At 41.9% G+C, this 24,997-nt stretch overlaps 2 protein-coding genes across 4 annotated transcripts; one reads left to right on the top strand and one right to left on the bottom strand.

Moving 5' to 3' along the window:
• The first annotated feature begins 486 nt into the window (after nt 1-486).
• LOC133500380 (collagen triple helix repeat-containing protein 1-like) lies at nt 487-15,582 on the top strand. Of its 3 annotated transcripts, XR_009794872.1 has the most exons (5): nt 488-729; nt 3,783-4,001; nt 5,677-5,893; nt 7,272-7,347; nt 13,465-13,580. XR_009794872.1 is itself a non-coding variant. In XM_061818980.1 (4 exons), exons 1-4 carry the CDS (start codon nt 613-615, stop codon nt 13,605-13,607), a joined length of 654 nt encoding a protein of 217 aa, XP_061674964.1. In that variant the 5' UTR covers nt 487-612; the 3' UTR covers nt 13,608-15,582. The 3 variants fall into 3 exon arrangements, 2 of the variants coding, with proteins under 2 accessions (XP_061674964.1, XP_061674963.1); XM_061818980.1 differs by lacking the exon at nt 7,272-7,347 and having other exon boundaries at nt 487-687; nt 13,465-15,582; XM_061818979.1 differs by lacking the exon at nt 7,272-7,347 and having other exon boundaries at nt 492-729; nt 13,465-15,571.
• Nucleotides 15,583-15,597: 15 nt separating this feature from the next.
• slc25a32b (solute carrier family 25 member 32b) lies at nt 15,598-24,842 on the bottom strand. The gene is made up of 7 exons (XM_061818978.1): nt 24,405-24,842; nt 20,818-20,968; nt 20,667-20,752; nt 20,322-20,476; nt 16,669-16,782; nt 16,355-16,500; nt 15,598-16,183 (listed from the first exon to the last, which is right to left on the bottom strand). The coding sequence occupies exons 1-7, from the start codon at nt 24,595-24,597 to the stop codon at nt 16,060-16,062; spliced, it is 969 nt and encodes a 322-aa protein (XP_061674962.1). The 5' UTR covers nt 24,598-24,842; the 3' UTR covers nt 15,598-16,059.
• Nucleotides 24,843-24,997: the final 155 nt, after the last annotated feature.

Raw genomic sequence — 24,997 nt, 5'->3', positions numbered from 1 at the left:
TTCTTTTCTTAAAATGTTACCATTATCTCTAGATGTCAGGGTCGTCTTGTCTAAAAGGGAACCCTTGTGGAACTTTTGGGAATGCTGACAGTGGTCTATAGCTTTTAATTGAATTTACTCCAATTGTCCTGCTGCTGTTTTTTTTTTTTTTCTGTTTAAATGTAGCTTTTCTAATTTTTATTGTATACCATTTGCTGAGAATAAAAGATTGTATTACGTGCATAGATATGCCGTTTTGTCTTGAATTAACAATGGTCAACAGATTTTATTTAGCTGATAGACGATGACTGATGTAATTAATCCAAATATCACATTGGTTTTCCTTAATCAAGTTTACTTCTTAAACTATGTTTTTGGTAAATGGTTCCATGTGTCCGCCCTCTGTGATACATTTGTAATTATCCCCATTATCGCTACACATGAATATTTTAAGTTACGCTCACGTGAACAGCATGAACGTTGTTGAGCTGTTTGCTTTGGAACGGTTTTCTTCTTGCGCGATGACTGGCTCCTTCCCGCTGGTCCTGCCCTCCCTTGGACTGAAAAAAAGTGGAAGGTTTGAGGCGAATTGACGCTCCCAAAGTTCCCAGTAAGAGCGGCCAGTTGCAGCGTATGATGGCTCATCCAGTTAAGCGCCTTTCTCTACTCCTCGTCTGCTTGGCGTTACCAGTGTATGGCGTAGAAAAGGTGAGAAGTAGAGGATACCGAAAGGATCCTGAAGTTGATAAGGTAAGACACATTGCAAAGAACTCGGTCCACATAATAAAGCGATGTGGCATTTTCCTTCCGGGGTGGGGGGGACGAGCCTTGCTATTTCTCAGATGACTTGCATGTTATTTAGTGACAGTAATTAAAGCGCACGTTTATGTTTGAGATCATTTAGCTGAAACTTATAAAACCCCAAACGGTAAAAATATGCACCTCTCCACACTGATTTGCTTTCGGCCCATAGAATTATGCGCTGCAGTTTTAGAAATAGTGTCAGCGGGTTCTCTATTATTATTCAACTCGTTTTGGTGGAAGGAATAAAGTCAAATAGAAAGCACACTGTCTGCTATCTCGTCTGTGGTATTCGTGCTTTGTGATAAGTAGGAAGTATACAAAGACATGTTTTATATGCCCATCCATCTTTTTTCCCCTTTTTAATAAACTGACAAGCAGGCTGAATCCTTGCATTAACACAATTTGTAACTACTGTCGTGGGTGGTCAGTGGTGGGATAGAATGCGCACATATTCTCTCTATTCTCGTGGGAATCCATCAAATGAAAGTGAAACTGTTTATTTTTCTTAGACGTTCCAGAACTCCCTCAGGTTCCCATTAGAAGGCTCCATTCATGTTGAGAATCCTGGAACAGGGTTGTCCAAACGTGTACCTTTGAGGACTGCATGCATAAAACAACAAAGGATCCATCTATCCGTTTTCTTTGCCGCTTATCCTCACAAGGGTCGCAGGGAGTGCTGGACCTTATCCCAGCTGTCAATGGGCAGGGGGCAGGGTACACCCTGAACTGGTTGTCAGCCAAACACAGGGCACATGGAGACAAACAGCCGCACTTACAATCACACCTAGGGGCAATTTAGAGTGTCTAATTAATATTGCATGTTTTTGGGATGTGGGAGGAAACCGGAGTGCCCAGAGAAAACCCACGCAGGCACGGGGATAACATGCAAACTCCACACAGGCAGGCCTGGGATCGAACCTTGGTCCTCATAACTGTGAGGCCAATGCTTTACCAGCTGACCCACCGTGCCGCCACAATGAAGGATGATGATTATTTATATTTGAGAAACTATTACATCACAGTTCTTTGTGAATGGTGATAAGGTAAATAGTTTGGAATTTTTCATTATTTTGGGGTGGCCCCGAGCCCAATATCCCACTTGAGTTGACCTACACCTGAACTAAAACAACAAGCATCTATAATAAACTGACATCGTCTCAGCTGTTTAATTGAGGATGACAATTAATTATTGTGATTTCAGAAATCAGACCTTGAGATAGCAGAAAGTGGAGGAAAACGTTTTTTTTTTTTTTGCGCTTGTGAAACTTATCTTTATTCAGTATGCATTATAAATGTACAAAGTTTATTTGCATTTAAAGAAAATCTACATATAACCACTTATTATTTGTGCAACAGTTGTAGTTGTCACCCATCACACCTATTCCCCTGCACACACACACCCAATAGTGTTGAGGGTCAGGTAAACTTGTTTTTTGTATGTGCAACAGCTACAGGCCTCTAAAAAATGGACAGTGGGCCAACAATGGCCCCCAGGCTATAGTTTTTACACCACTGACTGGTTTACATCATTTTGCTAATTTTGAACATCTGAGCTGTACTATTTTCATTACAGTGAAAGGTTAGGATGAACAGCATGTTGTTCCTTTGTAAAAACCTGTGGCACTGGAAACCCAAACTGCAACTTTCTATCAGAGAATTACAATGTTTTCGTTAAAAAAAAATATGGGTATCATAAAATTACCTTTTTTGGCATCATCCTGAGAAGCCAAGTATTCTATTCACTTTGGAAAGTTGCGGTCCCCTATTCACAGTTTTTCCGCTTGAGCATGAAAGCCTTTATGTTTCATGTACAGTAACTGGCTGTGTGTTCGGAATATTCTGTATGATTCATTCGGGCAGCACCAAACTTTCAGCTGGAATCTGGTATCAAAGTCAGCAGTGTAGCCAAGTAGACAGTGGATCCATTCATTGGATTGGTCAGAAAACTCTTGAGATGCTTTTTTAATTTTGTTGTAAATCAAATACTCATATTTAGTCAAATAGTGGGTCCAAATTTTGGGTGTACCATCCAGCAAATACATGGTCTACTGACCACAGGCGTCCTAGTTTCTTTCAGAAGTGATGTCACATTAGCAGATCACTTCAAATTGCAAAAACAGACCCTTGGCCATCTGTTTCCCCAGCTGACATTAGAACACCACATCCCTTTATATAAAAGCATATTTTCAGAGGTTCATCTTCTGAAGTACAGTTTAAGACTCCACCCTAGGGATTCAAACTGAAAAATCTCACTGAGTGGAGTAAAATCTCTTTGTTCTCATGTTCTGCTTCTTTTTTTTTTCAAATTAATGTCTTTTGGTCATGTACTCCTAATAGCTCCAAATGTGCCTGTGAAGCAAAATGCATGATCGCTCCAAGTCCCTTAGGCGTCGATATATGGTCTTGGGCCAAAACTGTTCCATATCAACAGGTCAGTTTGTGTTTCTTGATCTAATGGAAGGAAATCATACATATCAGTAAACGGTTTGTTTCAGCTATAAAAAAAAAAATGACTACAGAATACAGTACTGCACATGTATTGTATGGACGCAGACTCTGCAATATTCAGGACAAAGGGAAATTGTCATGCAGGGCTTTCATTTTGAATATGTCTGTTTTTAGCAGGTCCGTGTATATATTTGAGTCGGTGTGAGTAAGCTGTGGCATTTGTTTATATAAAGCAGCAGGATCATGAATCAAGCAGACACATGTGGTCAGACAAAGAAGAGACATCATAACCAACCTTTTAGTTGCCATTAACAATATGATAATGATGTATGTCATTCACTTGTTGCATTGTTGTTGGTCACCATGCACTTATTTCCTTGAATTTCAAATATTCTGGCTCCTTGACAAAAAATGACAAAACAGCTGGCTAAATTTCGATGAGCCCTCTGAATGAACTTATAATTCTCAGGAAGGAGGAATTCATTACATAATGAACTCGACTGATTTCTTCCTCAACATCCACATTTTCCCCGACTTGCTTGTTCCTATAGTATGGCAGCTGCATGCAGGGTCCAGTAGGAACTCCCGGCAGAGACGGTAACCCCGGGTCCAATGGCATCCCGGGAACACCGGGCATCCCTGGACGTGATGGACTCAAAGGTGAGAAGGGTGAATGTATCAATGAGATCTTCGAAGAGCCCTGGAGGCCAAACTACAAGCAGTGTGCCTGGAACTCCTTGAATTATGGGATCGACCTGGGAAAAATAGCTGTGAGTACTATTGCATGCAAGACTAAATGTACATTAAGAGTTAAATGAACAATGGCGTAAAACCACTTGATACACTGACATTCCTTTCTGGTTATTAGCTGGAAAATGTTGCAGGACATGAGTAATGCACACACCGAAATGACTGCATGGCCATCCTAGAAGGGAAGTTAGAGAATCCTCAGTCTTAGCAGCTACTTAGTCAAACCACCCAGTTTCTGTCAATGAGTTAAATCGTCAAGTCTCCCTGTTAGACATATTCAAGCTATTAATTTGGTGTAGTGTGCCTGTCTCCTGGGAAACTAAGGCTTTTAAATAATGGTTCGGTATTGATCTGTGTGTTGAATGACCTGTACATGATGTACAAGACATGTATTCCGGGCATGGCTGTTAAATATCAGACACAAATACATAGAGGCCGTGTACATGGCTACACATTATACCGTTGAATCAGGCTGTCAGAATGCTGAACTCTGTCCACTACCTCCTCTCTGTTTTGCCACCCACAAGCTTGCTATAGAGCTCTTTCACGTGACGTCACCATTTTCATGGCGCCATATTGCCGGTCAAACAGAGCTGCTCGACATTGTTGGGGACATTGAACCGGAGGAGAATATTTACAATACCAGAGACCTGTTGTGCTGTTGGTTGTCACAACAGGCGAGACAGATATTCAAAGAGATCACTCTATGGAATACGAGCTGAAAAGACCAGAAAATATTGATGGATTTTGGCAATTAAACATGATAGATGGTGCCCAACTAAAATACATACACGCCCATGTAGCGATTGCTTCATTTCAGGTAGGAACTATTCTTCTCAATCTCAAATTACCAAAAAGTATTTATCATACCAAATTGGCTATTTTGAGAACAATGGGTGTTCATAATAAAAAAAAAAAAAAAAACTGTTGCAGACTTTTACAGAGGTTAAGTGTGACTGCAACCGCTTCTATGTGCGTTCCACGGAGATAACTCCATTCTCTTTTTTTTTTTTTCAGTCGTAGTTAATGAATGCGAGTTTGTGTAAAACCAGGGGTCGTTTATTTAAATATTTGTATTGAATACTAGCTGAAAAGATCGATGGATTCAGGCAAAGATTGACGTGTCGCCGAACACACTTCCGCGTTCACGAGCTGTCAACCGTCGTCTTTTTTTCTAGACTTTTTTACACTTATATACACTTTCAAACTTTTACATGTAAATCTCGACGACTTACTCACCAGACCCATGTGTATATCCAGTTGTCCAAGACACGCGGAAGCGAATTAACAGTCCAATTTCTTATCGGCGAAAACATCGATTTCGGCATTAAATACAGGTCCTCTATACCCAGTTTATCTAATTTTTCCATGAACCGTCATTTATTTTCACCTTCTAAATATCTAACGGTATTGGACAAGACTTTGGGCGTCATGCTAAAAGACATAATTCCGTGTCGTCTCCAACCGACTTAGCATTGAGCAATGGTTAGTTAGACCGGTAATATGGCGAGGTAAACAAAAGTCACGTGATTTTATGATGTGAGATGCACAAGCTCTATAGCATACTAAGTATGCATGACTATACTTCAGATGCTATTAAATGTGCAACAATTTGTGTACAAGACCAAGAAGACAACAGTGGGGGAGGAGAACGAGAGAGAGGCCTCAAACAAGCCATTCTTTTTTGTTTTGTAGGACTGTACATTTACCAAGCTGCGCTCAGACAGTGCCCTCAGAGTCCTCTTCAGTGGCTCCCTCAGACTCAAGTGCAAGAATGCTTGTTGCCAAAGGTGGTACTTCACCTTCAATGGAGCAGAGTGCACAGCGCCACTGCCCATAGAGTCCATAATATACCTGGACCAAGGCAGTCCAGAGCTCAACTCAACCATTAATATTCACAGAACATCTTCAGGTATGATTACAAGGGTTAAATTTGAATATGAAAAAAACATGGGAACGACCAGGCTAAGTAGAAGACAATTACAGTATTGTAATGTCTAATGTGCTTAAATGTTTTCTTCCAACATTGTGTTACTGACAAACTGAAACAAAACTCATTTATTCATCTGAAAAGCACAGCAAAGTCAGATACCTGGTAATGGCCATGATGTCAAAAATGGACAGGGTGAAGCAGGAAGAAAAGAGAGCAAAGCAGCCAACTGCATTTGGTGAAATTATGATTTATGGTCAGTTTATCAATGTCATACAAAAAAGGAGAGCGAATGACATAGAAAGTTCTGATTACAAAGATATTTTATAACATTACGCCCATTCACATCATTGGTGGACTTGATTTTTAACAAGTCATCAGAAGTATAGTTGAAGTAATGTGACTCAAGTTATAAATTTAATAATGTTAGACTCAACTTGACAACATGTTAAGAGACTGGCAACCCGACTTGAACAATACTGACGAGAGACTTCACTTGAACTTCAAGTCACTGATTTGAAAAGACATAGTACTTTGACCAAAGCACTGATCACTTTGTAACTTTCCGTCTCTCAAGCTATGTGTACAACTTAGTATTGTACTACAAAAATAGATAAGTGACAACATAATGCTGAAAGCCTGTGATTTGCTGGCAACCAGTCCAGGGTGTACCTTGTCTAACCCTTACCCTATAGGATAAGGGGCTAAGAAAATGGATGGATGGATAATACTGAAGGCCTTAATGACTATTTATTAGGTTGAAGTCTCTAATGCCACTACTGAACATATGCAGTTCGTTCTTAACTTTTAACAAATAACACTCTGTTGGTCTCACTGGTAGAGGTAAAGCACAGGTGTCAAACTCAAAGCCCGGGGGCCAGATTTGGTCTACCACATGATTTTATGCAGCCTGCGAAGGCAAATCATGTGATTCCATGATTCTCCCTAAAATCTGTGTCAAAATTACAAATTGCCATATAAATGATAATGTTGAGATACTACAATCATTTCTGTGTTACCAAACATCAGCAAAGTTGCAAAATACATTACCTTTGATTTCTGACCAAAAAATAATTTCTGGTACAAATATGGTGAGTCAAGTACAGTTTTTTATGGTTTCACAGTTTCAACGTGCGTCTGAGGGAAACCGAAACTACAATGTGGCCCGTGACAAAAATAAGTTTGACAACCCTGATGTAAAGTAAAGGTTTCATTAAAAAAAAAGCAATTGTACAACATGAATTGGCAATAACAGTGACAACTGTCATGTTATCAAATAATGTAGACGTAAGTCCAATTGTATTTTTTAACGTGGCTGATGTTTATTTCGCTTTTCAACCGCCAACCTGTCTGCCCCAAGCTGCACTCACATAGCGTCCTCTGACGTCGCGCCCCACTGACGTCATCTGACATTGACGCCACAACAGCTAAACAAGGTATAGAGCTCGAGCACCTACGTCATCAAATCACGTCACTGACCGGAAGTGTCGGTCAAACAAACTACTCAGTCAGTTGGAGACAATGCGAAAATACGTCTTACAGCACGACACCCAGAGTTTTGTCCGATACCGTTAAACATTTAGAAGGTGATTATAAACGAAGGTATGTGGCAAAATGAGAGACACCTGGCATAGAGGACCCATATTTAATGCCGAAGTCAAAGTTTTCGCTGATAACGAAATTGGACTATTAACCAGATTCTGCTTATCTTCGACAACTGGCTCTACACATATATCTGGTGAGTAAGTCATCAAGATTTACACGGAAGAGTTTGAAAGGACAGAAAAGTCTGGATGCGTACAAATACTTCGTTGCTGAATCTGTTCTCAATCAAGAACAAATCCCACATAGTGATGGAGCCACTCAGATTTTTTCAGTACAAATACCAATATTTACAGTGAAGAAAATATTTGAAAGTATTTGAACGCCCTGCTATATTGCAAGTTCTCCCACTTAGAAATCATGGAGGGGTCTGAAATGTTCATCGTACGTGCATGCCCGCTGTGAGAGAGAGAATCTAAAAAGAATAATCCAGAAATCACAATGTATGATTTTTTTAAGGATTTAGGGTTGCGGCCACATGTTGAACTTCGGTAAACCTGTGTGACTGATGGTTGATCTCATGCATGATGTCTTTGAATATCTGTCTCGTCTGTTGTGTTAACCAACAGCACAACAAGTCTCCAGCATCGTGTATATTCTCCTCCTGTTCAATGTCCCCACACTGTCGAGCAGCTCTTTTTGACCGGCAATATGGCGCCGTGAAAATTGTGACATCACATGCACGACCTCTATACATTCCAAGAACCACTGTTAATCTACACAGAAACAACAATGCCATTTAATGTAACAATAACGATGTTATTTAAAAAAAAAATTGCTTGCCTTCTTTACCAGCTCGCTTTTCAAGCGATCATGCACGTTGTCACACAGTTGGCCAGCAATGTGCTATTTGGGCTTTCTGTACATTACAGAGTTGTTTGGTCAGTCTAGTGTTCTGAAGAAACAGTCTTGTACTGTATTTTTTTTTTTAAATTCCCTTTATTTACCAATTAATCAAACAGAGCTAGTCATGAAACTCCATTCTTCTTTGTGTCCTTTTCCTCATCTCTTTTTGATGTAACAGTTAAACAGAGTAATACTGTAGTACTAGTATCCCCTAGTTTTTCAATTGAGATACGACGGTTGGATAAAATTGTACCTTCAAAACAAGATGACAAGATGACATTTGTTATATTTGTTACTTGAAATTGCCTCAATAGAAATGTTTGTAGACAAAAAAAAACAAACAAAAAAACTGTTTTCTACTCTATAAAGTCATGCAAGATATATTATATCATAGAAGAAGAAACATATTGGGCGTTCATTATTAAAGGTCAACTGACACGTAAAACATAATTTTAAGTATGTTTACAATTAAAAAAAAATGTCAGCTGGAATGGGCGCATCCATTTTTTCACCACACGTCAGGATGTTGTCGTATATGGATTATTGGATCTCCTGCCATGAAGCATTTGTGTTTGAGAGAACCAGGAAGTAACGTTTTTGCAGTAACGGGGTGGAGTGTTTATATTGGATTATACCTATTGTACCATCGAAAAATTACTTGTTTTTTCATCGTGTTAGCCAAAATGCCAGCTCGTTGTATTGGCTGGATTTTGCTCAAACATTAGGGAGGATGGATTCACTCTTCACACGTTTCCAATACACCCGGTTTGTTGAGAAAAATGGATTGCACAGGTGCAAAGGAATAGAGCTTTGAGGGTTCTAAATGACAAGTAGGTGTGTATACAGCTATTTAAACTAAAATAAGTTGTGGGGGCTATTTGTCTCACAGTTTATAGCTCGTTATATGTGAATTTAAAATAAATCCCCTTGGTCAAACCGGCAAAATATAGCAAAGCCCTTATATTGCATTTAAGACAATTTAATCACACACAATACTAACACAAAACAATAACAAAATAGAAGTACAAAGACAGTTTAGTTGCGTGGAATATGAGCTAACTAGACGTAAAGTCACCAAACTCTAAAAACTTCCCTGAAAGCAGCAAAAATAAAAATTCTTCTCTCAGAATGTCTACCGACATTCGCATCATGTTGGTAGTGTCTGTGTACTTGTCTGATAGCAGCAGGATGAATAAAAAGATCCGTCCACGTCTGACGATGTAATCCTTCTCTCAGAACGTAACAAAAGATCTGCGTCATTTCGCCAGTTGCCACTGTTAGCTACCGTTTCACCCGACGCGGAGGTGAGTCAGGCCCAGAGGCTGGCTGGCCCATGCTGTCACACCGCTGGTGGGGAGGAGAAAGGAGCCCCCCTCTCCGGGGTCTGGGCACCCCTGAAGTAGTTACTTCGCCTGGCAAGGGTCCTACTGACTACACTACATCCACAAGACTTGTAAAAAAAGTTAGTAAATCGAACAATTATAGGCCTGTCATTTTTAATATTTCATCGGGTTCCTTCTCCGTCTGTCGGGGAGTATGTTGTTTGTTAGAAGTGATCCGCATATCATTTAAATATGGCTCGAAATGATAGGTTAATATTGCCCTGGTCACTTCACTCGATTTTGAAATGTTCTCTTCTTCAAAATGAGCTTCAGTTTCAGAAGAGGGGTCAAAAAAATCTGAAAATCTCATGTTCGTCTCCCGTAGCAGGTGGCACAGTGTCTTCTCAATGGCGACTGTCCCAGTGTGCCATCTGCAAATGACGTTGCAGGCAATATCCCCGCCACTGGGATGTCAAGTGAGACTTCTGCAACTTTGCGCATTAATGACATGCTCATTGTTTTTTCGTATAGACATTGAAATGAATGTTATGTGTAGTTTTCATAGTACCTATTTTAAAATGCATATATGGCTGTCAGTTGACTTTTAAGTGAAGTGCCTTCTTCTGTTGTGTATTCATACTTAAGTTTTAACCAAGAAAAACATTTTTTTTTCTTTGTACTTGATTATTCCGATAGAATTGCCAGTAGAATACAGTACTTGATTACTAATTGCAGCACTACAAGACGCAAATTCTCATTTGTCACAGGTCTGTTTGTCACTTCAGAAATAAAGTGAGTCATACCATAGCATGTTCATAGAATAACTGAAAACCCACGATCCTCAGTTTTGAAGGGGCAATAAACGAAGACCCCCTTGACAGCTTTGAAAGTGCAAAAATGTTAATCAGCCTCCTTGCTTTTTTTTTTTTTTTTTTAAATTCAATACTCTTATCATGGCAGCACAGTGTGATGCAACTGTAGAGTGCTGGCCTCACAGTTCAGAGGACCGGAGTTCAAATCCCAGCCCCACATGTGTGGAGTTTGCATGTTCTCCCTGTGCCTGGGTGGGTTTTCTGCAAAGTAATGACTTACTCCCACCCCTGAGAGGCCTACTGGGATACTTTGAACAGTGAAAGGGCCTGGCTCATGATTTCTGTTCTACTTTGGCCCAAAGGTATTTGTGGAAAACCAAAACCACCATTCAATATCCGTCCATCCATCCATTTTCTTAGCTGCTTATGCTCACAAAGGTTGCAAGAGTGCATCAGCCTATCCCAACTATCAACGGGCAGGAGGCTGGGTATACCCTCAACAAGGCACACAGAGACAGGCAACAGCCACACTTACAATCACACCTAGGGACAATTTAGAGTCTTCAATTTATGCACATTTTTGGGTTGTGGGAGGAAACCAGAGTGCCTGGAGAAAACCCACACAGGTATGGGGAGAACATACAAATACCACACAGGTGGGACTGGGATTTGAACCACGGTCCCAAGAACTGTGAGGTCAACACTCTTAACAGTTGCTCCACTGTTCTGCTTCAATACATCCTTGCCTAAACAATTTTGTCGAAAATGTCGACTCTTAATTAAAATCAGGACATTTGCTGTCAAACCATGTATCCTGGTCAAGGTTTCCAGGAAGATGGATTCCAAGTTGACTTCTGGCAAAAGGCAGACATCTTTTTGGAGTGGACTGGTTGCGAGTCATTTGCAGAGCACATACTGAATAAAAACATTTTACGCATTCGTCCACACCTTCACTGGGTGGAAATGAATGCACGCTGCCCGCATGGAAATCAGAACAACACAAAACAAAACAACAATGACTCTGCCAGTTTGGTGATACAGAACAGTACATACTTCAACAAGAGTGCCAACACTTAAGAAATGGCCAGTTGTGAATGTCAAGATTATAAGAGTGAGGTGTCCATTCTCCTCTTGATATTGGGACATTTATATTGGCACAGTTGAAGTGCCTTGTGAAACTATTCGGCCCCTTTAAACTTTTCAACCTTTTGCCACATTTCAGGGTTCAAACATAAAGATATGAGATCAATATTGTTTGTCAAGAATCAATAAGTGGGACACAATCGTGAAGTGGAATGAAATTTATTGGATATTTTATACTTTTTTTATCACGTAAAAACTGAAAAGTAGAGCATGCAATATTATTCGGCCCCTTTACTTTCAGTGCAGCAAACTCACTCCAGACGTTCAGTGAGGATCTCTGAATGATCCAATGTTGACTGATGATGATAAATACAATCCACCTGTGTGTAATCAAGTCTCCGTATAAATGCACCTGCTCTGTGATAGTCTCAGGGTTCTGTTTAAAGTGCAGAGAGCATCATGAAGACCAAGAACACACCAGGCAGGTTCGAGATACTGTTGTGGAGAATTTTAAAGCTGGATTTGGACACAAAAAGATTTCCCAAGCTTTAAACATCTCAAGGAGCACTGTGCAAGCAATCATATTGAAATGGAAGGAGTATCAGACCACTGCAAATCTACCAAGACCCGCCCGTCCCTCTAAACTTTTAGCTCAAACAAGGAGAAGACTGATCAGACATGCAGACGAGAGGCCCATGATCACTCTGGATGAACTGCAGAGATCTACAGCTGAAGTGGGAGAGTCTGTCCATGGGACAACAATCTGTCATACACTGCACAAATCTGGCCTTTATGGGAGAGTAGCAAGAAGAAAGCCATTTCTCAAATATATCCAGAAAAAGTCTCGCTTAAAGTTTGCCACAAGCCAGCTGGGAGACACACCAAAAATGTGCAAGAAGTGCTCTGGTCAGATGAAACCAAAATCGAACTTTTTGGCCACAATGCAAACCAATATGTTTGGCGTAAAAGCAACACAGCTCATCAGCCTGAACACACCATCCCCACTGTCAAACATGGTGGTGGCAGCCTCATGGTTTGGGCCTGCTTTTCTTCAGCAGGGACAGGGAAGATGGTTAAAATTGATGGGAAGGTAAATGAAGCCAAATACAGGACCATTGGAGTGTGCAAAAGACCTGAGACTGGAATTGAGATTTATCTTCCAACAGGACAATGATCAAAACATAAGGTCAAATCTACAATTGAATGATTCACAAATAAATGTATCCAGGTGTTATAATGGTCAGGTCAAAGTCCAGACCTGAATCCTATCAAGAATCTGTGGGTAGAGCTGAAGACTGCTGTTCACAAATGCTTTCCATCCAACCTCATTGAGCTTGAGCTGTTTTCCAAGGAAGAATGGGCAAGAATTTCAGTCTCTTGATGTGCAAAACTGATAAGAGACATACTCCAAGCGACTTGCACCTGTAATTGCAGCAAACGGTGGCGCTACAAAGTATCAATGCAAGGGGGGCGGAATAATATTGCACGCCCCACTTTTCAGGTTTTTATTTGTTAAAAAATTTAAAATATCCAATAAATGTCGTTCCACTTCACAATTGTGACCCACTTCTTGTTGATTCTTGACAAAGACATTTTAATTTTATATCTTTATGTTTGAAACCTGAAATGTGACGACAGGTTGAGAAGTTCAAGGGGGCCGAATACTTTCATAAGGCACTGTACATTCTTTAAACAAGTTTGCAAAGCTTAGAAGCCAAAATCAATTTCATGTTGAGCTATTAAGTTCAGTGGTAGTTTAAACTACTGTAGAGCTTGCGAAGTAAACATTGGGAGAGGTCACAAAATAATACACAAGTTTTGCGGCCATGCGTTATGGGTGTTCCCTGCAATTTATGTGTCCTGTCTTTGTGCTCTATTTCTGTCTCAGTGGAAGGACTGTGTGAGGGTGTCAAAGCAGGGTTGGTGGACGTGGCCGTATGGGTGGGGACCTGCGCTGACTATCCCCGTGGTGATGCATCCACAGGGTGGAATTCAGTTTCCAGGATTATAATCGAAGAGCTTCCCAAATAGTTACATAAGAGGAATCGGGTCAGCCCTGGTAGTATAACAGCATGTTATCTGGTCTTCTCAAATGAGCGGGTACAGTTTGCTGAGGCCTTACATCGCTGATGGGAGCTTTATTTTAAATGTTTTGTTGACACAATTCTGTATTTGACAGGTTATTCACTTTACCAGGGGGGGAAAAAAAAAGAAAAAAAAAGTCCATTGTACTGTAATTTTTCTGCTCGCTGGTGCTTTCAGCAGTCATTGCTAATATGTACTTATTTGACTTTTTTGTATGCTTTTTCCATTGTTAATAAAGCAATCTTTGATAAGGTTTCTAAATATGACCTAAAATGCTATCAATTACATATTTACAATCAGTCAAATTGTATTTGCATACTAGAATACACATTTGTCTAGTGTTTCATGAAACTCACCTTTATTTAGGATTTAAGTTATCACTAACTGTATAAAATACTGTGCTGTCAAAAAATACTGGCCTTTTGTCAGATTCTTATTTTTGCATAGTCTCACCAGTTTAATGTTTGAGATTACCACAGAAAATTGAACATTAAATGTAACCCAAGTGGACCTAAAATACTGTATTTAAACAGTGATTTAATTTGTCAAGGGAAAAAAAGAAAAATATACATTATATGCAAAGTTACCTATCCCTTTGTGAATAGTAATGCCCCCCTAAACCAGCAACATCTGACATTCAGTCTTTTCTAATTAATGTCAGTCTTTCAGATCTCTGTGGAGATATTTTAGCCCACTCTCCCTCACAGAATTTTTTTAATTCAGCAAAAATGGAGGGTTTCGGAAAAGCATCTCGGTCATATTCTAGTCTGAAATTTGACTAGGCCATGCCAAAATCTTCATTTTGTATTATTCAGCCAGTCAGAAGTTGACTTGCTGGTGTTTTGGATTGTTGTCCTGTTGCAGAACCCAATTGCGCTACAGCTTGAGGTCACAAACTGATGGGTCAATATTCTCCTTCAGGATTTTATATTGAATAGAGGAATTCATTGTACCATTAATCACAGAAAGTTGTCCAGATTCTTAAGTATATATCACAATACCAACATAATGTTTCCCTGTTGGTATGACGTTCTTTTCTGAACTGATCTGTGACATTTACGGCAAATGTAACGAGACAAAAACCATGTGATTCAAATCCTGGCCCTACCTCTGTGGAGTTTGCATGTTCACCCCATTCCTGTATGGATTTTCTCCAGTTTTCCTCCCACATCCCAAATATATGCATTAGTTGAAGACTCCAAAGTGCCCGCAGGTGTAAATGTGTGCGCAAATGGCTGGTTGTTCTTATGTGGGCTGAGATTGGGTGGCAACCAGTTCAGGGTGCACCCCCCTTCCTGCCTGAAGCTAGCTGGGATAGGCTCCAGCACTTCCGCGACCCTTGTGAGGATAAGCGGCTCGGAAAATATGTACCCCTGTATACATTTTTTTTAAAATAAGATGCGCCTTGATGTTCCTCTTGCTCAGCAATAGGTTTTGCCTCTGAACTCTGGCATGTATGCAACTTTTTCCCAGTCTCTTCCTTACTGTTGTGTCATGAACACTGACATTAACTGAGGCAAGGGAGCCCTGCAGTTCATTTAAAAGTTGTACTGAACTCCGTTGAGGCCTCCCGGATGCGTCATTGGTGTTCTCTTGTAGTAATCTTTCTAGTCTGGCCACTCCTGGAAAGGTTCACCACTGTTCTATAAATTCTCCATTTGAGGTTAATGGCTCTCTTTGTGGTTCGCTGGAATCCTAAATCTTTAGAAATGGCTTACGTAACCCATTCCAGACTGATTATCAATTATTTTATTTCTTGACTCTTCATGAATTTGGATCGTGTCATTTTCTGGCAGCTTTTTTTTTTAGCTCTTTTGTTTGACTTGATTTTTTTGTGCTGTTTAAGGTCTCGATGTAATCAGGCTTATGTTGTTGTTTTTTTCCTTGGTTTTGTTTTTTGTAGTAATGTACCTAAGAAACACAGAGACAATTCAGGCTAGAATTAATTTCCAAGTTTATAACAAAAAATCAATCATTGTGGCCAGCATATAACATTCTATGAATAAATATATAAATGTTATGTCAAGATGTCTTGTTTTTCCACATTAATTATTTAAAAATACACAATTTAATGAACCTTGTTCAACTATTTATATTCATCATGTTTCTGCTTCAGATAAAGTAGAAAAAGCAAATTTAGCTATGACATTTCTAATTTATGAAAGTCCTTTGGATGGATACATTTATTCATCCCTGTAAAAACAAAACTCAGTGGCACCGGCATGGAATCAATCAGCCACTCTCAAGTTCAACAAGGAGACTTGTTGCAATGGTTTTCAGTGTAATACCCAGTACATGCACTGAGGTCAATACTGTATTCTGACACGCTGACCATTCAGTCACTCTTGCTGAGCTTGCAGTCTAAGTGTTTTGTCTTCCTTTTTTCTGTTAGACTTTGTTAACTTGAACCAAGTAAGAAGCGGGAGACATTTTCGTAAACTACAAATGTAATACAGCATGCTGGAGTGACACGAATCAGGTTGGGGACAATGCCTTTGTAGAACCCAGTGGCACCTTCATTCCTGCAGAAAGAGTAGGGACCATTATGCACACACGGACCCATGTATGCATGCATGCATGCACGCATGCAGAAATTCACGCACACAATCATTGTAATCTATCTACTCAGAGTGAAGTCAGACTTGTAGGAAGTATCACTGATGGATCATTATTGTATCGAGCCACTACCATACCTCCAAGTCCGTTTGATGACATCGACAACACCATTGTATCTATTGTGCTGGTCTTGGAGTCGCGCACGCACCACTTGATATGGGTATGTAGTAGCCACAGCGAATATTTTTGATAGCGCAGCCATTGTGATGTATTCCAATGCATTCTGTTGAATGGACATAGTGATTGATTAAGCAAGAAAAGACTCAGGTACACCGACGGGAAATACAACATAAGTCAGTCTACGGTGGTCTTCCTCTGATTCAACTGAAAGTTCTGAAGGGTATTAAATGCTGTAAAGGCTGTCTGTGGCTTATAGAGTAAAATGACTCACCAGTTTTGCATCTGAAGAAACCTTTTTGTATTTACTGTAGTCTCTCTTCAGCTCCTCATAGGCCATGAACTGAAGTGCACCGTGAGATGTTCCAAAAAGACCAGGAACATAACCCTTTAAAGATTTTGTCTTGTAAGTAATTTGAAACATCCCTCACCAGCAAAACACAACATACAATATTTATCATTGCCTACTTACAGTCACCGGGTAATCTGTTGTCATTAGCTAAATACAGTGGTGTTGAAACACTGAAGACAAAAATAAAACAACCGGCAACGCAACATTGTGACTAATTGCGTATTTAATCTTTTAGGTGACTCACTTAGACAGTATTACATAGTATACAATAATTGGCAGTATGATGCAGTACAGTTGTACACCACTGAAAATTACACATATACAATAAACAAAACACAGTAGAAACCGCTATTTGCTAAGGCTGTCGTGATTTTGCATTAACGGCAACAATTATGGTTTCCATACACAAAGCCATGTCGTGTTTTAAAAGGCATAATCCCAACACGCCCTTTCAGCTGTGTGTCTCCATTCCATACACAACCATATGCACTTAGTGGTTCCAAACCTCTATTCACCCATTTTCTTTGCTGCTTTTCCCTCACTATGGTCGCGAACGTGCGAGCGCCTATCTCAGCTAACAGTGGGCGAGAGGTGGGATACACCTTGAACTACTCGCCAGCCATTTTCGGGGCATAATATACAGTAGACAATCATGAGACTCACATTCATACCTATAGGCTATTTAAAGTCTTAACTTACACTGCCATGCATATTTTTGGAATGTAAACCATGCCACCACTACAAGGCTTAATACAATTAATATCCATCCATCAATTTTCTGAGCCGCTTATCCTCATGAGGGTTGCAGGAGTGCTGTAGCCAATCTCAGCTACAGTGCCTTGTGAAAGTATTCAGCCCCCTTGAACTTTTCAGTCTTTCGCCCCATTTCAGGCTTCAAACATAAAGATATAAGAATAATATTGTTTGTCAAGAATCAACAATTGTGACAAAATCATGAAGTGGAATTAAATTTATTTATTTATTGGCCATTTTATACTTTTTTAACAAATAAAAATCTGAAAAGTGGGGCATGCAATATTCGGTCCCTTTACTTTCACTGCACCAAACTCACTCCAGAGGTTCAGTGAGGATCTCTGAAAAATCTAATGTTGACTGATGTTGATAAACAGAATCCACCTGTGTGTAATCAAGTCTCCGTGTAAATGCACATGCTCTGTGATAGTCTCAGGGTTCTGTTTAAAGTGCAAAGAGCGTCATGAAGACCAAGAACACGCCACACAGGTTGGGGATACTGTTGTGGAGAGGTTTGAAGCTGGATTTGTATACAAAAAGATTTCCCAAGCTTTAAACATCTCAAGGAGCACTCTAAACTTTCATCTCGAACAAGGAGAAGACTGATCAGACATGCAGACGAGAGGCCCATGATCACTCTGGATGAACTGCAGAGATCTACAGCTGAGGTGGGAGATTCTGTCCATAGGACAACAATCAGTCGTACACTGCACAAATCTGGCCTTTATGGAAGAGTGGAAAGAAGAAAGCCATTTCTCAAAGATATCCATAAAAAGTCTCGTTTAAATTTTCCCACAAACCACCTGGGAGACACACCAAACATGGGGAAGAAGGTGCTCTGGTCAAATGAAACCAAAATCAAACATTTTGGCCACAATGCAAAACGATATGTTTGGCATAAAAGCAACACAGCTCATCACCCTGAACACACAAGAACACTGTCAAACATGGTGGTGGCAGCCTCATGGTTTGGGCCTGCTTTTCTTCAGCAGGGACAAGGAAGATGGTTAAAATTGATGGGAAGATGAATGGACCCAAATACAGGACCATTCTGGAAGAAAACCTGTTGGAGTATGCAAAAGACCTGAGACTGGAATTGAGATTTATCTTCCAACAGGACAATGATCCAAAACATAAAGACAAATCTACAATCGAATGGTACACAAATAAACGTATCCAGGTGTTAGAATGGCCAAAACAAAGTCCAGACCTGAATTCCATCGAAAATCTGTCGGCAGAGCTGAAGACTGCTGTTCACAAAAGCTTTCCATCCAACCTCACTGAGGAAGAATGGGCAAGAATTTCAGTCTCTCGATGTGCAAAACTGATAGAGACATACCCCAAGCGACTTGCACCTGTAATTTGAGCAAAAGGTGGCGCTACAAAGTACCAATGCAAGGGGGCCTAATAATATTGCACACCCCACTTTTCAGGTTTTTATTTGTTAAAAAAAAAGTTTAAAATATCCAACAAATTTCATCCCACTTGTTGTTGATTCTTGACAAAAAAAATGAAGGTGGAAGATTGTGAGTTTTTCCTCACTGCAGTTGGATGAATCCACTGACGTGAATGACACAGCACAGGTGGGCATTTTCATTCGTCTATTTAAAGTTAATTATGTTGTGTAATCTTGGATCATGTGGTTATGCAAGGCACACAAAACATACATTTACACATAAAGAATCCTCAATATAGTTGAAATTATGTTTTGCATTTTTGGAATGGGTAGAGCTTTGTGACTTCATTCTTTAAAAAAAAAAAAGTCCTCCTCACCTCCCCGTTGATTGTGAGAGGCTGGATGCTTGAGAAGTAGATCTTGCGGTAAAAAGGTCTGGGCACCCCTGATGTAGGTTATGTAGTGTGGTATAGTATTACTATTATACGAAGATGGAGACAAAATAATCCATCCATCCATTGTCTGGGCAGCCTATCCTCACAAGGGTCCCGGGAGTGTTGGAGCCTATCGTAGCTATCTTCGGGCAGGATGCAGGTTACACCCTGAACTGGTTGCCAGCAAATTAGATGGCACATATAAACAACTATTCACACTCACATTCACACCTATGTGCAATTTTGAGTCTTCAAATTAACCTTCAATGCATGTCTTTGGTATAAACAACTATTCACACTCACATTCACACCTATGTGCAATTTTGAGTCTTCAAATTAACCTTCAATGCATGTCTTTGGGAGGAAACCGGAGTGCCTGGAGAAAACATACGGGGCCGGGACTCTGGTCACCCACCGTGCCACCGGAGACAAAATACTGTATGGTAATTGCCATGCCATTTCTTCCTTGCCTGCTATTGCGTGGCCTTGTTCTCTATGTGGTGTAAAGTATGTGACTGTTAAGTCGAATGAACGTTTAATTTCCTTTTGGATTTAAGATGAGAACAAAAGAAGCGCCACCACAAAAGTGTTGTATTCTTCCCCTCTAGTGGTGATTATGGAAAGAGCAGTCAAATTTTGTTGGCATCACAATGCTGTTTGCTAAAATGTATTAGCTGGTAACGCTACAAAGCCAATTTCTTGAAAGCACATATCATACCCACAGTACCTCAATGTGCTTTACAAGATTAAAAGCATTTAAAAACAAAGAAAAAACAGTTTAGAAACATTTAAAACAAAGACAACCATATTTGTGCAATTCAAACCGCTTACAGTGCAAGAAATATCAATTCAAAAGTGTCAAAACTCTAAAAAGCATGAAGAATAAAATTATCTGGATTTTAAAAACTCATACTTGAGGCTTGACGTCACTTCTGTTTCCAATGTATTAATTTTTTATTGTTTGGGCATTTCAAGTACATTACAATACTGACCTTGTAGAGGCCTGACACCCCCTCCATCCGGTAAATCTTCAACAAGGCATCCAGCATCCCCTTGTATTGTTTACGGGTTGGGTCAGAGCTGTACTGCAGTACAAGCCTTGTCTTGGTCACCCAGATGGGGTTTGTGATGGTGAGGGTTAGAATTCCTGTATAGAGGGACAAAGATTAGATGGTTAGTGCAATTTCAGCATTCTTTCCTGAAGCTTAAATTTATAAACAATTTGAGATGCCTAAAAGTGAAGTCTCGTGGGGCGGAATGAGATCAAGACAGAACATTATTACCCAAGTGCTGTTGAAGCTAGGAGACAGGTAGCATATAGTAGTGTTCAAACCAACCTGCTTCGGCTGCAGACACTAGATGCTCCGTAGCACTCAGTTCTGTCCGACGACCTTCCTTTACATATGCTTTGATTGCATTGTAGCTGAGGATAAAACAGTGTATCATGGACCCAAAAATAATTGCTGGGGGAAAAAAAAACAGACTTACAAGAAAAAGTAAAGACCCCAAGATGCTCCAGCACCCCACACGTTGGGGGTTACGCCTTGATAGAGTCCCTTCACTCCCTCCTGGTGCCACACACTCTTCATACAATGTATTATGCCAGTATATTTGGGTCTCAATTCCAAACCATCACTCACTGCAGTAAAAAAATATAAAAGCGCATTAGGTCTTGTTTTGCAAGTGATGCATGGTCCATCACAGAAAATAATAACACTTATAAAATGTTTCATCCTGATAATCATAAACAAATAAATAAATAACATTTGAGATTTATACATTGAATGGACAACAATATGGTGGCTTTACTGCAATGCCAATGCATTTCAATTGTTTGCCATTTCAATTCTATGGAAAGCTGTCACAGCGTTAATATATTTGATATCAGTTTCAGATCCATGTACAGTACTAGTACAGTCTTTGTATTCACTAGAACTAAGTAGTTTCACTTGGGCCTACTAAAGGTCCACTGACACCAAAAGCATGATTTTTTTTTAGTATGTTTTTAATTAAAAAACAACAAAAAAAAAAGGCAGTCGGACTGGACGCATCCGTTTTTTCATCACACAACATGATTTTGACATATACTATATATTTGTAACTCCCGCCATGAAATCCTCTCGAGGGATTAGTTTTGGAGAAGAAGCAGGAAGTGACGTTATCAGCAGGAGCGCACTCAGGTGGCCTTGTGTGTTTATACCAGATTTACCTGTGGGAAGGGACCTCTTTGTTCCTTCGTGTTAACCAAATTGCCGGCTCGTTGTATTGCTGGATATTGCTCAACCACTCGGGAGGATGGATTTACTCTTCATACGTGTCATGATCCTGCCGCTTCAGCATGAGCTGTGCAGGTGCCCGCGCGGCTGCGCTGATTGGGAGGCGCACACCTGCTCCTCATGCGGGCTGATCATCCCCCGTATATATAGGACCCGGTGACGACTGGTCCTCCGCCAGTTCGTTGAGCTTTATGTCCCGTTCCAGCACTCTCGTATTCCTGACTGAACCTGTGTGTACCGACCTCCGTCCGTTCTCCGACCAACCTCGTAAGCCTGATTCCTTGACACTTCTGCCTGCGTTGTTTCCCCGTGCACCGGACTGCCTGCTCGATCCCCGAACTCTGCATACAATAAACGTGTCTCTTCTTGAACTACCTTGCGTCTTCCGAGTTCCTGCATTTGGGTCCTACCTCTCGTTCCGATGGGACGTGACAGAACGAACTGGCCAGTACAGGACCCAGCAGGAAAGACTCGGCGTCGCCGGGACCGACGCAAGGCAGACCGTCTGCCGGAGGACCAAGCCTGCCCAATCCGGGTAGGCTCCCTGATGTCCTCCACTTCCGTGTCTTACGCTCCGCCAGCGAGGTATGAATACGTCCCGAACACGACCCGTCCGGCTCCTCATATTCTTCTGGACTCTGACTTTTCGGAATATGAGGAGGACCACGATTTGTATGACCGGCTGCCTGAGTACGACTCCGACGAATTTGAATATGAATCTGCTCGTCCGATCTTTCACCCCAGTCAGTTTGCGCCCCCTCCCCGCGTTTCCAGCACCCGAGCGACTTCGCCGGGTAGATCCAAGTACAGTAATCGGTACGAGGGAACCCGATTGGCCATCTACCCGGGACCTCCGCGTGGCGGCCAGAGGAGACGCCCCGGCCGGGCGCTCCCTTGTGCCTCTCGCTGCGCGGCAACGAAGACACCGTCCTCCAACTCCTTGCCGGCAACGGTGAGACTGGCAGATCCGCAGCTGGTGGCGAAGCCTCAAGCCCAGAGGGAGGAGGAGCCGCCAAACCACGAGGCGTTCTGTCGCGAAATGCGGGCGCAGTTAGAGAGGCAGAGCGCTGAATTGGCGGCTCTCACGGCCCAGGTCCGGCAAGGATTGGCGAAGCAGCCGACCTACGCTGACGTTGCAACGGCGACGGACTCGCTGCTGACTCAGGTTCACGTGGCAGTTGGAACTGACCCGCTCCCGAGACACGCCCACGTGTCAGTTTCGACTGACTCTCCGCCTGCTCAGGTTCACGTTGCCGTGGAAACCGACTCGGCCCCTTGCCGGGTGCACGCCACAGTGGGAGCAGACTCGCCACCTCAAGTGCACGTCGCAGTGTTGGCGGTTCCGAGCAGAGCTCACGCGGCAGTTGGAACTGACCCGCTCCCGAGACATGCCCACGTGTCAGTTTCGACTGACTCTCCGCCTACTCAGGTTCACGTTGCCCTGGAAACGGATTCGCCACTGCGTCACGCCCACGTTGCTGTTTCTACGGATGCACTGCAAGCTCACGTGGCAGTGGGGACTGACCCGATGCCGCCTCACATTGCTGTCCAGAAGGTGGCGACGTCTCCACAGCCGCTTCTCGTCCGTGCTCTGGAGTGGCAGTGGCGACCGGTCCGCGGACACTCCCCGTTCCTGCTCTGTTGGCGACCGGCCCGCGGCCGCTACCCGTTCCTGCTCTGTTGGCGACGGGCACGCCCTCACGTTCCTGTCCAGGAGGTGGCGACAGTTCCCCAGCCGCCTCACGATCCCGTCCAGGAGGAGGTGGAGTTGGTGATGCTGCTGCCGCCTTCTCACGTTCCTGTCCAGGAGGCGGCGGCGACGGGGTCGTTCTGGTTCCTGCCTCGCCGTTTGGTTCCCCACAGAGGTCGTCCGCCCGAGTCGCCCCGTGGGGACCCTGGTGCTTGGCGTCCGGGTCGTCCTCCTGACCTGTCCGCCCGGACGCCTCGTGTTTGGTGGCCTGGATGGCCACCAGTCTGGGGTTCAGGGGGGGGTGTGCCCTCCTCCGGACCCCCTTCCGCCCACCCCTGCCTGTGTTATTGTCTGTTTTTTCGTTTAGGCACGTCTGGGAGCTGTGCCTTTGAGGGGGGGGGGTACTGTCATGATCCTGCCGCTTCAGCATGAGCTGTGCAGGTGCCCGCGCGGCTGCGCTGATTGGGAGGCGCACACCTGCTCCTCATGCGGGCTGATCATTCCCCGTATGTATAGGACCCGGTGACGACTGGTCCTCCGCCAGTTCGTTGAGCTTTATGTATTTTTCATTACAATATCTATTTTAGAATGTGTATAGGCACGTCACTTGGGCTTTAAGGTGGACATATAGGATATCAAATAAATGCTTAACTGTTTAAATCGGCTTGATATTGAATAGGTTCATAAACAGCCTTTATTGAGAACCTTTCAAAATTAAATGGATCAAACGGTATTATCGAAAGCCGTTTGTTTTCTATCCATCTTAAGTTCCACGTGCTCGTTTGCTCTTTTTCCAGAGTACTGTTATCCATACATGTATGGACTTCCTGCACACGAGGACAACTTTAGCCATGTTAATAGAATAACTAAATTACTAGTGATGAAAAACTGTGCACTCGATGACAGCTGCGTCCTACGAGTATTACTGGAGTAGTAACATTTTGCCAGTTAACATGAAGTACTACTAGTGCAGCTGTCAGTTTATGCACTACTAACGTGTAATTTACCCGTTTATGTCCAACTGAAAATCAAAATGCATATTCGTGGGAAAAACATCTTTCTACTAGTAGACTGAATTGTCTTGGTAATACTGCAGTGTCGTGGCTCACCTGCAAACCTGATTTTGACCAGGTCGAGAGGGTGAAGCACCAGCGTTGACACGACTCCTCCGCTTAGTCCTGCAACCAGATTTTCTACCTTGACATGTCTGAAAACCTCCAGGACATGCCCGGCGAGTGACACAGGAGATCTCGGTTTCCCCTCACTTACGTCGAGGGCACCGTGATCTTGGCCGGTGGTCATGTTTACCAACTTTAGCTGGAGCTCGCAAAAGCTAACCGTGTTTACAACACGTGATAACAACTCATAGTCAAGCGTATATTGGCGTCACCACAGAACGTTGTAATGATCTCATTGTGAACCCATGTTAGCGAGTGACCCACGTTTTCGACATGCGGTATCAACCACGACTTAATGACTACATTCCAACCAAAATGTCAAGCAGATCGACCTTGCTTTGAGGTTCAAACGAGTGTATTTGAATATTCTAATACATCCGATTTGAATTTCAATTTAAAACATACCATAAAAATATAACAACTAATGTACTGTATATTATACACAAAATAATAATTTAAATTCATGTCATAAAGTTTTTACTTTGTAATTTTGATTAAACTCGACGAAAAATTGGGTTTTAAAC

The sequence above is a fragment of the Syngnathoides biaculeatus genome, chromosome 5 (assembly GCF_019802595.1).
Source record: "Syngnathoides biaculeatus isolate LvHL_M chromosome 5, ASM1980259v1, whole genome shotgun sequence".
NCBI classification, from domain to species: Eukaryota; Metazoa; Chordata; class Actinopteri; order Syngnathiformes; family Syngnathidae; genus Syngnathoides; species Syngnathoides biaculeatus.
This window is presented reverse-complemented; position numbering and strand designations above follow the sequence as displayed.